This window comes from Tursiops truncatus, chromosome 20 (genome assembly GCF_011762595.2).
Source record: "Tursiops truncatus isolate mTurTru1 chromosome 20, mTurTru1.mat.Y, whole genome shotgun sequence".
Classification (NCBI taxonomy): domain Eukaryota; kingdom Metazoa; phylum Chordata; class Mammalia; order Artiodactyla; family Delphinidae; genus Tursiops; species Tursiops truncatus.
Genome location: NC_047053.1, coordinates 48749113 through 48763311, shown reverse-complemented (window position 1 = coordinate 48763311; position 14199 = coordinate 48749113). Strand labels below are relative to the sequence as shown.

The window sequence follows — 14199 nt, the reverse complement described above, 5'->3', positions numbered from 1 at the left end:
CTGTGCACATGTGCAAGGATTGATGGAGAAAAGATTCCAAGCACGTGCTGTTCCTTCTACCTGGAACACACCCTCCTCCCATTTCCCCCACATCTGCTGCCCCGCACTCTTCATTTCTCCACTGAGATCCACTAAGGTAGCTCCAGCCTGTGCCTCCCCCTGCCACCCTCTGGTTTCCATCACCTGTTATTCCAGCTTGTATTTACCCCAAGTGTTTTACTTGTGATCGCCTGTCTCACCCACAAGACTGCAGCTTCACACGGAAAGGACTGGGTCTGCTCATTCACTGGACCCCAGGGCCCAGCACACCCAATGTCCGAACACCCAGTGGACTCAACAACTCTTTCTGCATGAACAAGAGAACTTGGGAACCACAGTGCATTTTTTTTTTAAATAAATTTATTTATTTATTTTTGGCTGCGTTGGGTCTTCGTTGCTGTGCACAGGCTTTCTCCAGTTGCGGCAAGCGGGGGCTACTCTTTGTTGCGGTGCCCAGGCTTCTCATTGCTGTGGCTTCTCTTGTTGCGGAGCACAGGCTCTAGGCGCGCAGGCTCTGTAGCTGTGGCTCACAGGCTTAGTTGCTCTGCGGCATGTGGGATCCTCCCGGACCAGGGCTCGAACACGTGTCCCCTGAATTAGCAGGCAGATTCTCAACCACTGCGCCACCAGGGAAGCCCCCACAGTGCAATTTTAATGATCTCAGATAAGGCACAGCAGAGGGCACAGTGATAGGCAGGGGAGGAGACCCGACAGCTCCTTGTTGCTTCCCGACAAACCAGCTGGGCGGGCAGTGGGAAGTGGGAGCTCTCGGTTTGTGGACTGCAGTAGTTGAAACCTTCCAGTAATTTCTTTAAGCTCAGAGAGATCAACGGAAGCGGGGGGGGCCATCTGGTGGCTGGTGGTTGGAGATGGTTGCAGAGAGGAGGTGAAGGATGGGAGGTGCCCCGCCTCCGGGCGCTCCTGCCACCCTGGCTCCCCCAGCCTCGGGTCTAGTCCACACCCGTGGAGTTGGTCAGGTAGAAGGGACGGATGACGACTTGGAAGCTGCTGAAGGACCCTGCCGGGCAGGGGAAGAAGGAAGCACTCCTGGAGCTGTTGGTGCCCAGGGCGCTGGGGATCAGGGCCTTCCAGCCCTCGAAGTTGGTGACATCCGCCACGAAGTTTCTCCCACAAAGCATCAGGGCCTTGTTTTCATAACCGATGGTGGGATTGGAGTAGCTAGACTTGGAGAGGGCCAGGAGCGGGGGGTCGTCAGAGGAGCACGAGAACCCGTAGTTCCAGCAGCTCTGGACGGTGGGGAGGTAGACTAAAGACCAGGAGACTGAGCTGGCCTGGAAGAGGAAGCTGGGGTGCTGGGGCGTCTTGAAGGACCGGTAGCGGTTGTAACTGGAACCCGTCACGGAGGCGCTCCAGGTGGGCGAGGTGTAAAGCCGGGGCTGGTAGGTGTCCTCGGTGAGGTTCAGGCCCCTGTACTGAGCCAGCAGCTCGAAGGGCACGGTGTGGAACTCCAGGGCCTGCAGCATCTTCTTCTGGAACAGCGCCTCGTGACTCCAGTACAGGGACAGGTTAAACTGCAGGGTGAAGAGGTCGCTGGGCGGTATCATGGGGAACCGCACCCTCTCCACCAAGCCCTCCACCTCCCTGCGGGAGATGCTCCTCTCCTGGCTCCATTCATCCAAGGCCAGCAGCACGGCCAGCTCGCTGGGAGTGACCAGCTCATTCCTGGAGAGCAGGTCTCGGAGCACGGCCGTGGGGACGCTCGGCCAGGCCTCGGCCTGCGTCAGGGCCCCGAAGTTCCAGGCCAGGAACTGCACGCAGATCTCCTCCAGCACGGGGTCCCGGGTGGCCAGGGCATAGGCATAGAGGTCCAGGGCCGTCCGGAAAGAGGGGTCCTGGGGGAGGAGGATGGCAAAGAGGTGTCCGCAGTAGCTCTGCAGCTGCTTGGCCCCGGAGGCAGAGGCGAGCTTGTGCAAGCACTTCACCGACGACAGAGAGACGTCGATCCTCCGGGAGTAGAGGTACCTGCGGGGAGACAAGGGCTGATGCCTGGTGATACTCCTTCCCGCAGGACAGCAGGTGTGCCCTGGTGCACGTGAGCTATTGACCGCTGACACCGCGGTGCTAGCTATTTCAAGGGGCATTCAGAACCCCCTGATTTATCCCCTGGGTCAACGCACATTCCAAGCTCCCGTTTGCTTAGAGCCAGGTGTGGGCGGATCCCAGGCTCTTTGAGGATGTTGCTTCATCCTCATCCGTGAGGGAGGTGGTCCCACCACCTCCTCCACCATCACCATCGTCCTCACGGGCCGGACCATGGGCGCCAGGGCCTGCCAGCCATCCCGGGCATCAGCGTTGCCCTGCCCTTCCCTTCCCACCGTCACGCACCTGGCCAGACCCCTTCGGGCCCCCACTGGGTGCCCGTAGGCGCCCCTCTGACCCCAGCACCTGTCAGGTGTTCCCGTGACATAGGCATCGCCGCTGGCCACCTCCTATCTGCCTTCCCCACCAGCCGTGAGCCCCGCGGGCGGCACCCAGTCTGTGCCATCTGCCATGTAACTCAGTGAGCCACCAGGAAGCCCTTTGCTGCGTGAAGATGTGTGCGGAGGGAGCCTGCTGGGAGGGGAAATGATAGGCTGTGGCTGCTGTCTCCTGGGACATGGTGAGTGGGGTCCTGCTTTGGGAAGAGCCAAACTCTCCCCATGGCTTCTCTCGAACGCTGAGCCTTCCAGGGAGCAGCGGACCTGGTGGCCACCCTGTCACCTGAACATGGAGCTGGGGGCGCCCAGAGCAGAGCTGGGGCGCCACAGTGTCCAGTGCCGGTGGCAGAGGTGGGCCCGCCCTCCTCCCACCCTCTCTGCCCTCATGCGCTCAACACATCACGTGATCCTGCTGATGACCGTGAACTCTGGGGCAAAAAAGGGCATCTGCACCCTCTGGCCCGTCACCCATAGCTGTGTATCCGCCTGGTGGTGGCCTGAGCCCAGGAACCTCCGCCCTGGGCAGCACCCGGACAGCGGACGAGGCACTGCCTCTCTCATAGGCAAGGAGTGCCACCGAGGGCCCCGCAGATGGCCATTGACAAAGGGAGCAAGGAAACCACAGAGTGTCTCCGTCACCACCTCTTAATCCCGCTTTGGGGCCAGAGAGGGATGGTTCCCAGCCGCTGGGAGCTGTGCAGCTCCCACCCGGTGACGCCCCAGCCCGGCTGGCTCTCCCCGGTCTGGGCACACTGGCCACCCTCAGCTTCAGGCGGGCACCCGAGTGGCTGGGGACAGGGGGTCGCAATCAGCCCTTCGGCCCTGCGCCACCATCAGGGAAGAAAACATCCTGAAAGGTAGAAAAAAGACCAAAGGCCCTGGGATGTTAGTGACCCCCAGAGACCCCAGAAACTGGTGAGAAGCCGGATTACTGACAGAAGGCTCTGAACAGCAGTTGCCGCGTGGGGAACACTGGGAAGAGGGAAGGGGAGCGTGCGGGGCAGCCGCAGTGAGCAGGGGTCCTCTGAGGCCTTCTGGGGCCTGGACGGGGCTCACTGCAGCCTCTCTGCCTCAGGGGAGGGAGAGAGACAGGGGCAGAGAGAAAGGGAGAGAGAGAGAGGGAGGGAGAGACAGAGACAGAGAGAGACACAGGGAGACAGAAAGGGACAGGGAGAGACAGGGAGAGAGAGCCGGAGCACATGGCCAGACAGTCCGGAAAATCACTGAACTCTGACCGAGGGCGGTGACTCCAGCTGGGGCCGGGAAGCTGGGGACAGGCGCAAACGCATTACAGATACCAGTCCCGCTAGGAGGGGCACAGGATGGCTGCCAGGTTCTTATATTGTCCTTGGCTGAAAAGAAGCCACTTTAATCTGTTTTCACTGCCATTTGTTGTTTTCTCTTAAATGTCACTTTCAGCTACCTACAGCTTTGGGTCACGAGAGAGAACAGCTTTCATAGACGTGGTTCTTTTTTCAAGTCAATGCTCACAGAACACCAGCCCCCCGGGAGGCCCCTCGGGTGGGGACAGAGTGGCCCCCAGCAGGGCGGTCTGGGGGAGCGGCGGCCCCTCGGGGCCCACTCTCAGCTGGGAGGCGGGCCCCTGAGCGTGGCCGGCCCGCTGGTTAGACCCGAGGCCTGGGCGGCCCCGCCTGGGGGCTTCCCCCCACTTTTCTCCAGCAACAGATTTGGATTCGGTTTTTAAAAAAACTTTTTGAGTGAGCAGATCAGTCAGGTGAGAAGAGGGAGGATCCTTTGATGGTTGCTTTTTGGATGCTTTTACGACACCTGAGAGACAGGGGTGTGTGTGTGTGTCTGCGTGTGTGTGTGTGTGTGCGTGCGTGTGTGTGTCTGCGTGTGTGTGCGCGTGTGTGTGTGTGCGTGTGTGTGGGGGGGGTGTGCGTGTGCGTGTGTGTGTGGGTGTGCGCGCGTGCGTGTGTGTGTGTGCGTGTGTGGGGGGGTGCGTGTGCGTGTGGGTGTGGGTGTGCGTGTGCGTGTGTGTGTGTGCTGCCCCATCTCTCACAGCCCCTGCAGAAAGAATGCATAAGAATGTGCGTGTGAACGTGAGGCTGCGTGGCTGTGAAGGCAAATGTGTGAATGTGTGAGTGTGCGCACACAAGTGTGAACAAGTGTGTTCAGCCAAGCATGGCTGCCGTCGGTGCCGCATCCCTCGTCCCTGCGGTTTGCCTTGGAGGAGATGCTGCCCGGTCCCCAGCCCCTGGCCCCAAGGACACTCACTTGATAAAGTCTCTGACGACAGGCACACACTCGGTATCCACCTCCATGGTGACCCTGCTGCTCGGCTCCTTCCACAGGCCGTGTGCCTCGGGGTTGGTGGACAGGATCAGCTTGTGGGCACAGATGCCCAGCTCGCCCTCCTCCTTCGTCTTCACCCTGATGAACAGGTCACAGCCCTTTTGGCTCTCAAAGATCTGCTCTAGAGCTGTGGGGAGCTCGCTGGACAGGTCGAAGGTGTAGATGCCTCTGGTTTCTAAGAGGTAGAAGGGAACGTGCCGTGTTAGGAGGGGCCCTGGCACTCGCTTCCTTTGTGACCTGAAAACACTTTTGCTCCCTGGAGTCAGTTTCTTCCCTTAAATCGTGGCCCCGCTCCTGCCTTATCTACTCAGAAAGGCTCCTGGGGAGGCAAGGAAAGAACAGCCCTGGAAGACAGGGTGCTGTTGCCCTCCGTGGCCCAGAGCCCCCGCTCCGTCAAACACCCCTACTTAGCTCATCTGCCTCCTCCAAATTCTGACAGCACATCCAGGTGGGTGTTTCGGAGGCGCTGACTCCCAGAGCCTGGGGCCCCATCCCAATCAATCACTCACCCAGATATGACCTTCTAAAACCCAAACCTCCTGCCTGGTTTGGTCTGAAGAGGGAGGGTTTAATGGCAACCCTATTTAGAGTTTTGAGGTTCTTAGCAGCCTCCTTCAGGGGACCGAGGCCTAGAGAAACTACTTGAAGCCCCCAGGGTGGTTTGGGGGTGATGCACCGCCTCTCCTGGCCCCTCCCAAAGCTTAGCAGGGAACTAAATTCCATCTGTTTTTTCTTTGCCACAAACAGGTTTGAATCAATTCTGACAATTAAACCAGGTGGGTTCAGCCCCCCCATTCCTCCCTGTACTCCAGACTCTCCTTTACTCTCACCCCGGGGCTCCCCACCAGGCCAGGGCTGCTTCCTGCTTTGCACCCCGGCCCCACAGCCCAGGTGTCTCCTGCACGTGCTCCCGCGCTCCCTGTGCGAGCCCAGGGAGAAGGACAAGTGGTCATGAGAGACGAGATAAAACTGGGACCCGAGGACTCAAAACTGCGGGGCAGCCTCGGTCCATTTAGAATGTCTGATGGCGTTGGGGAGAGGGCAGGGCTGGGGCTGTTTGCAATCAGGCCTTTCTGCCCCCAAGAAATGTCTAAAGCACGTTCAGCACGCTAAGCCCGGGTTCGGGGGGTGTGCTATAATATGTTTTGGAATGCGAACCAGCAGAAACAAAAGGCTGGCGTTTCGAGAGATAAGCCTGCAGCGTGTAGACACAGGGTGCAGAGGCACCTCGTTTTAATGGGCTTCACAGATGCCGCGTTTCTCTGAAACTGAAAGTTGTCGCAACTGTGCCTTGAGCTACACCATTTTTTTTTTCCCCAACGGCATTTGCTCACTTTGCGTCTCTGTGTCACATTTTGGTAATTCTCAGTCACCTTTGATGTTACTATTGGAAAAAGATTATGACTTGCTGAAGGCTCAGATGGTGGTTAGCATTTTTTAGCAATAAAGTATTGTTTAATTAAGGTATGTACATTATTCTTTTAAAAATTAAGGTGTGTAGAGTGTTTTTTCATCGATAGCTTTTCTGGTTCACTGATTTTATGCCATCGATCTATTATATTTAGAACTGGCTAGTCTTTAAATTTGTTCTCTACAAAAAAAGAGAGAAAATATGCGTATTTATTTTATCTGAAACTCTTCAGCTTCAATCCTTTCTTAATGCAACAAGGCCTTGCCCGTGTACAGCTGAGCACGGGTGTCAGTCTCCCCGCACCTCCCCCCATCACAGGGAGGGGGCGCTGCTGGGCCAGGAGCCTGCATCCGGTGACAGCTGCTTTCTCTCTTGCAGGAGTGACCTAGGACTCTGGACTAGGGTCAGAAAATCTTTGTTCCAGTTCTAGCTCTGCTTCCAACTAAGTGTGCTTGCTTATTTATTTAATTGAAGTACAGTTGGTTTACAATATATTAATTTCAGGTGTACAACATAGTGATTCAATATTTTAGTATGTACATTGTTTCTTTAGACATAATACTATTGCACACTCAGTAGACTACAGTATAGTGTAAACATAACTTTTACAGGCACTGGGAAACTCAAAAATTCCTGTGACTCGCTTTACCGTGATACGCGCTTTCAGTGGTTTGGAACCGAACCTGAGATATCTCCGAGGTGTGCCTGTATTCGGAATGTGGCTCATTGCCCGAGAATCGGGTTAAATGGAGCATTTCTGAGTGGCTCCGGTCGGTGTGTGGGGGGGGGTGCGGTAAGGAAGTGGAGATCTGTTGCTGTGAGGTGGTGGGAACTGGGCCTTTCCTGCCCCTCCTGGAAAGTAGGCACCACCTGCGAACCTTTGCACGGGGAGGTGTGTGATCCGCGTGGAGGGGTGGGGAGCCGACGTGACCACCGTCCCTGGGATGCCCGGCTTGGGTCTCCGTGGCAGCTCTTGGGCGGGGGTACAGGGAGGGCCCTGGGGCTCAGGATGGGGCACACCCCCCCGCCCCCGCTCACCGTTGGTGCAGATCACGCCGGCGTCCTCGTCATGTCTACAGTTGCTCTTCATCCAGCCCAGGGATGAGCAGTTGGCCAGCGAGGGCTCTGTCCCTGTGCACTGCACCTCGTCCAGCATGATGGGGCCCCTTCCTGGTGGCACAGCAAGGATGACAGAGCCTGGAGGGGGAGCTGGGGCTCTCGGGGCTCTTGTAACGTCATACCATGAACTAGCCTTGTTCTCACAAGGTCTGTCTGCCTCGTAGATATCAAATTATTATACTGCAATTTATGCGTCTACCCCTGTCTCTGAATATTTGGATGATTTCCCTTTTTTTGAATCACAGGCACTGCACACAGACTTTTCTTTTGGGGGGAAACTGTTTCAAGAAGGTAAATTGCCCGGAGTGGAGCCACTGCGCTGGAGGACACGGCCGCCGGCCAAGCCTGCGTGCGAGCCAGGCCGCCAGCGCTCAGCCAGCGCGGGGCTTCGGCCTCTTTGAAACCTCTGCCGGCACCGAGCTGGCGGGAACGCCATTTGCCCGCCTTAGGTACGATCCCTTCCTGGGCCTGGTTACTTAGCAGCGCGTCCAGCTTTGGAGGCCCTGGGGACTCGCAGGTTACCTGGCCCGAAGGTGGCTCCGCCCAGAGCCTCGGTGGCATTCTCGAAGCCCAGGGCTCGGCAGACAACGCTGGCATCTGTCAGGTCCCACAGGTTGTCACACACCGTCCCCCACCGGCCGCTGTAGTAGATCTCCACGCGGCCCTCGTTGGCGGTGTCCCCGTCGGCCAGCCGCATGTCACCGTCTTTCACGCCTGCAAGCTCCCGAGGGAGAGCAGAGGTCAGCAAGGATGAAAGCCGCGTGCTGGGCCTCCCTCCCAGGGCAGCAGCACGGCCGCCCCACCCTCCTCGGGGGTCATGTGCTTTCACGGGGGCAGTAAAGTTCTCCCCAGTAGGGGGTGACCCCTGGATCCTTAGCTTTGAAGACTCCATCCATCCTCGAGGGGATCACCCCCCGGGGAGGAGTGGAAAGTACACATAGACCGCCCCCCATACACACAGGGAGGGTAGACTCCACCTTTCTTGTCTCTGAGGTCTGAACCCTTTGTTGATAGAGGAGGGGCAGAGGGGTGCCCCATGCCACCTGAGAGTAGGGTGGCAGGACCCCAAGGAAAGAATGGGAGACGGGGCGGAGGCCCACACTGACCCCACTGGGGGTGTCTGGGGCTTGGGGTGCAGCCCGGGCACCACAGTGAGGACTGCTGGAAGGGGCGTGCGGGAACGTGGGGGCAAGCAGGCCCAGGGCGCCCCGGAACTCAGGCAGAGTGTGCCAGGCAAGGAGAGGAAGCGGGGTCCCGGCCCTACACCTGTTCTTCTGGGACTCGGCCCGCTGACCTCCCCTGCCCAGCCCCACCTCAGCCTCTGCCGGAGCCGACAGGGTCAGGCAGGAGCTGGGTGCCGTGTCAAAGGGCACTTCTCAGATGGGGGAGCAACAGGCCTCTGTGGGGTCACCAGGATGAGGAAGGGCCTCGAAGTGTGAAGGGTGAGGACAGCCGTCCAGGACTCTGGAATCTGACTGTGTCCAAAGGGCACTGGCCTCGTGTCCCCCAGGGTTGGGCCAATCTGTGGGCCCCTCCTGCCAGGCCCCTCTGGTTCCCACCGGATGAAATGGTGACTCCCTTGGCATCCCCCCACCAAAACATACAAGCCATGACTTGGGACACCCGGGGCTTCAAGCAGGAGAGAAGACCCGGGCTGACTCCCGTCACCCAGGCACCGGGCAGAACATTGCCCTGATTTTCTGCAAAGAGGGGGCTGACCCCGCAGAGCAAGGGAGCGGCAGCTTCACAGACGCTGCTTTCCAGATCTCCGGGGCCTCGCTCACCGTGAATCCCCGCGACCAGCAGCCACATCCACAGGAGCCGCAGGGGGGCCATGGCCTTGCCTGGGAGCCCTTGTCCTGCAGCGAAAGGAGGCAGCCGAGTGAGACGGCGGAGCTGGACAGCCCGCGGCACCAGGGCCGGCGTGTCCACCCAGCCTTTGGACCCTGCTCACGGAGGGCGGCCGGCGGGTGCAGGGCCTGCACCCTCAGAGCCGGGAGCCTGGGGAGCGCCCGGTGGGGGCCCCTTACTTCATCTGAAGGTGGTCCTCCGAGGACGAGGAAGACCTGCCCAGAGGAAGGGGGGTCTCTGGGCAGCGAGGACAGTGGGAACAGGAGCCCATCTCAGAAAGCTAGGCCTGGCGTGGCTGTGGGGGGGATGGGTGGGGAGGGTGGGGAGGGAGAAGGCAGGGTGTGCAGGGCCCAGATTGGGAGGGCCTGGGGAGCCCTGCTCAGGATGGGGCTTTGTCTTCAGTCAATGGAGCCCTGAGGGGGTGCCCTGAGGTCTGCAGCAGACGGAGAACATTCTGTGGGTGGGTTCTGGACCAAGTGAGCCCAGGGAGGGAGGGGGCGGCAAGAGCAGGGCAGGGGGACGCAGCAGGAGGAGGCCCCAGAAATCCGGGCAGGAGTGACAGAGGGACAGCCAGCAGTGAGAGAGCTTGGGCTGGGCGCGTCGGGCCGGGGGGACAGGGGTCAGGGCTGAGGCCCAGGCCTCTGACTGTGCAGCCGGGTGTGGGTGGGGAGAGGCTGCGGGGAGGGGCACAGGATGCGAGGACCTCTGAGGTCAGTGTCCCCAAGGAGCAGAGGCTCGAAGAGGCGGGGGACCACCAAGGTCACACAGCCAGCCCTGGGCAGGCAGGCAGGGGGGACCCAGGTCTCCCCACTTTTGCCTGGACTTCTTGGCTCCGTTTAATTGTCACTGCTCACTTTTCCCCTTCACCCCCATCCTGCCCCTCACTTGCCTCCCTCCCCTCCTGTCCACACAAGGGGTGGTCACTGCAACACCAACACTCACCCCCGGGGCCCAGCGAGCAGAGATGTGGCCTCTCTTGTGGCTGCCCCTCAAGTCAGGGCCTGGTGACCTCGGGGCGGCACCCCGGGACTGCGCTAACCAGACCCCCGGGGGCTCCCAGGCACGAAGGCCTGTTAACCATCATTGAATGGCATCCCTGGGCCAGGACCGCTCACACCACTGGCTCGTGGGATCCTGACCACGAGCCTGAGAAATGCTGTGTTGATCCCACCTTACAAGTGAAGGGGTAGCCGGCTCGGCTCACACAGCTGGGGAGTCGTGGGTGGTGTGTTTGTGTGTGGGGGTGCCCTCTCTTCATTACACTGACCTCAGCAGATGGCCAAGGGGCTAGGATGACCAACCGCCCAGTGCACTGGGGCCTGTCTCGGCTTTAGCACGGGAACTCCTGTGTCCAGGGACATGCCCTAGGTCCCAGGCACACGGGGATGGCTGGCCACCCTCCGCACTCCCCAGACAGTGGCAGCCACCAGCTTTGCTCATCCTGAAACAGGAACTCAAGGCCCCAGACAAGTGGCCATTTAAGCGCTTGGCACGTGGTATGCGAATGTCACAGCACTTCAGGTGGCCGCGACCACCCGTTTTTGCCTGACTCATTTGGGAGGTGGGACAGAGTTTATGCAGACTGGAGAAAGGTGCTCTTCCTCTGGGCAGGTTTAGCCTGGGCTGAAAAGCACTGATCAGAGAGAGCACCTTGGCTGAATCCCGAGCCTGCTTGCCCCTTGGGCTGGTGTCCTTGTGCGCCAGTGAACAACCTGCCCAACCGTTCACAGAGACCCTTTGGACATGGGAGCTGCAGTGATGGTCCCTGGACTCAGGAGAAGCACCAGATCCCCATCTGGGTACAAGCAGGGAGACTTGGCCCCCATGAGATTACATGGTGTAGAGAGAGGGACACCCACCTGAGAGCAACAGGCACAAGCTTACCTGCCCGAGACAACTACTGATGGCTGTCCTAGAGCCTCCCACCTGCAGGATCCCTCTGCAGACCACTCTTCAACCCAGCAAACCCTTCCAGTACAGAGCGTGGTCGGGCTGGTCTCAGGAAATGCTTCAGAAAGCTCAGTCTAGTTTCGATTTCTAGAAACCACCTGACACTGTTTTCTTCTGGGGTTGGCTGCCGCCAAGGCTTCCTGCACCACCCCAATCCCCCTCGGTGCTGACTGGGGCGGTGGGGATGGCAGTGGCCCAAGGCGGCAGTCTGGCTGATTCTGTAACCAGAGCAAGGCGGCCGACAGCCACATTTGAATTTCAATACTCTTCCGAGCTGGACCAGTGCCAGGCCCCTGCGCTGGGGGAGGGGAAAGGAGGGGCAGCAGCGGACAGCGGTCAGAAGAGCAGAGGGTGGGCGTGGACAGGCAGGATGTGCATCCGAGGACTGTGGGCTCTTTCACCCACACCCTGAACCATTTCCTGGGTCTCAAGCCTGACCTGAATGTTGCACCCTGCTGGGGCGGGGGCAGAACCTCTGGAGTGGACATAAATTGTTCTGCCCGCCTCACGCCCACTCCCTTGCCTTTCCTCTGACAGGGAGCCAGCACCTCGATTTTCCCCTGGGGAAGCACCCCCGTCTCACCCTCAGGTTGTGTGGCTCCTCTGGGGCTGACCTGAGCCCGGTGGGTGGGAGACAGATGGTGTCAGGGAGGCGCCGTGATCCCAGCCGGCCCAGGGAGTCAGCTTCAGACTCCCGGAACGGGACCCTGCAGGGAGCAGGCGGCCTGGAGATGCTGATGTCTGTGGTGCCCCAGACTGTGCCTTGAGGAAAGCCCAGCTGAGGGTGCAGGTGAGGGAAGAGCTGAGAGACGGAGGAACCTCGGTCCTGATGCTATGGCTTGAGCACCTGCATCCAGCTGGCCTGACGTCAAGGCCAAGCCCTGGCTTCAAGGTTATATGAGGCAATCGATCTCTTCTATTTCTGTCACTTGCATTCCAGGTTCTGGACAAGAGCTGTCCCCTTGGAATGTCCCCAGGTCTCTCTAATCCAGTGGCTGTCAACCTGGTCGGCACATGAGAATCACCCAGGAGTTTCACAAACTCCCAAGGCCCAGACCCATTAAATCACAATCTCTGGGGTGGGGACAGGCATTGGCATTAAAGCCTTGCAGGTGGTTCCCATGTGCAGCCGGGGTTGAGAACCAGTGGGGGAGACAGAGTTTCCCTGGCAGACCTGCGTCCAAAAGAGTGAGCCCGCAGGTCAACCATTCAATGACTATTTGCCCAAGATGTGAGGTCTGAGGGGGCTACCGGCTCATCTAATCCCCTCCAAAGGAACCATAAACATCAGTGGGGAGAGCAGCAGAAACAAAAGTGGCAGAAGAGACAGGGGAGTTTTAACACGCCATCCAGCTGAAGGAGCCTCAGTGCTGGCTGACACAGAAACCCCAGCACTGTCACTTCTAGCGTCCATCGGTACTTGCAGCAATAAGTGGCCAGTCTAGGTCAGGAGTGCATAGGAAGTCCTTTGGGAGGTACTGGTGGCAACGTCGAAAAACCCAAGTTGCCGAATCTTTATTCCCTGAGTCCTTTCCTGCTGGAAAGTCCTTTGTGTGCAGGTGGTAAAATGTCAAACTGAGGCCCAGACATGGAATCAAAGCACGGGTGTCTGTTCCCCTCCGGCTCTCAGGGTCTCTCCAGGAACAGGAGAACGGGAACTGAGAACAGGAACTGAGACCATCTGCTCCAGAGAGGAGTGGCTCAGCTCTGGTACGCAGACCAACTGAAAGCCCCGACGCTGTGGACAATCGGGCCAGTGGTGACAGTGTAGAGCCCGCTGCTGTAAGCAGGAAGCCACAGACGAGACGTGGTGGCGAGCGTGCTGGGGGCTGTCAGAGACCAGAGCCCTTACGACGCCCGTCGACATTCTTTGTGCCTCCTCTCCCACCCCCCCCACCAAACACGGAACGCTGCCTGTAATACTAACCTCGAGGTAGCTGGCACTGCTGTCAACTTTTGACAGGACCCATTCAATACTCCCAACCTCTACAGGAAGTAGCTGCTCTTATTAACTCTTTAATAGATGAGAAAACGGAAGTGCAGAGAGGGGAAACCCAACCAGTTACACAGCTGGGAGCGGGAGAGCTGGGATTCCAACCCACACTTTTCTTTCTTTTTTAAAAAATTGGCTTGAGGGACTTCCCTGTTGGTGCAGTGGTTGGGAGTCCCTCTGCCAACGCAGGCAACACGGGTTCGTTCGGTCCCTGGTCCGGGAGGATCCCCCATGCCGCGGAGCGGCTGGGCCCGTGCGCCACAGCTACTGGGCCTGGACTCTGGAGCCTGTGAGCCACAACTACTGAGACTGCGTGCTGAGGCTGCTGAAGCCCGCGCGCCTGGAGCCTGTGCTCCGCGGCGAGAGGGGCCGCCGCAATGAGAGGCCCGTGCAGCGCAGCGAGGAGTAGCCCCCGCTGGCCGCAACTAGAGAAGCTCGCACACAACAACGAAGACCCAACGCAGCCAGAAATAAATTTATAGAAAAAAAAAATTGGCTTGAGATCTAATAATTTACACACAATAAAGTGCATCGATTTAATGAGTTTTGCCAAATGTATACAGATGGTAACCATGACAATCATAATATAGAAAACATTCTCATCATCCCCAAATGTTCTCTTATGCCTTTGCTGACAATCCCCTCTGCCAGCCCCCAACCCTGGCAACCGGGGATCTGCTTACTGCCACCGCAGCTCTGCGTGTTCTAGAATTTCATATAAATGGAAATACACAAGATATAACCTTTAACTTAGCACATGCTTTTGAGATGTCACTGAGAATATCAGTAATTGGTTCTTTTCTCGCGAGTAGTAGCCCACTGTGTGGACAGACCTCAATCTCTTTCTGCACTTATGCATTGATGGACATTTGGGTCACTCCCAGTTTTGGACCACACTCACCCGCATCCCCCACCACCCCCTTATCCGAGGCTTTGCTTTCTGCAGTTTCAGTTATCCGTGGTAAACTGCAGTCCAAAAATATTACATGAAAAATTCCAGAAATTAACAATTCGTGAGTTTTAAATTGTGCACTGTTCTGAGTAGCGTGATGAAATCTTGCGCCGTCCCACGTGGGACATGC

General features: G+C 58.3%; 1 protein-coding gene across 3 annotated transcripts in view; it reads right to left on the bottom strand.

The window, feature by feature from the left end:
- Positions 1 to 381: 381 nt before the first annotated feature.
- LOC101333305 (soluble calcium-activated nucleotidase 1) overlaps positions 382 to 14199 on the bottom strand; it is a 34135-nt gene continuing 20317 nt past the window's right edge. For 2 of the 3 annotated variants that reach the window (XM_033848688.2, XM_033848687.2), the window contains exons 3-7: positions 9108 to 9182; positions 7846 to 8037; positions 7243 to 7374; positions 4716 to 4968; positions 382 to 2022 (exon numbers count right to left, since the gene is read on the bottom strand). In XM_033848688.2, the coding sequence (XP_033704579.1) occupies positions 990 to 2022; positions 4716 to 4968; positions 7243 to 7374; positions 7846 to 8037; positions 9108 to 9182 (1685 nt within the window). In that variant the 3' untranslated portion in view covers positions 382 to 989. Of the gene's footprint in view, positions 2023 to 4715; positions 4969 to 7242; positions 7375 to 7845; positions 8038 to 9107; positions 9183 to 11058; positions 11216 to 14199 lie in introns of those variants that run through there. The other variant, XM_033848689.2, reaches the window with a different exon arrangement.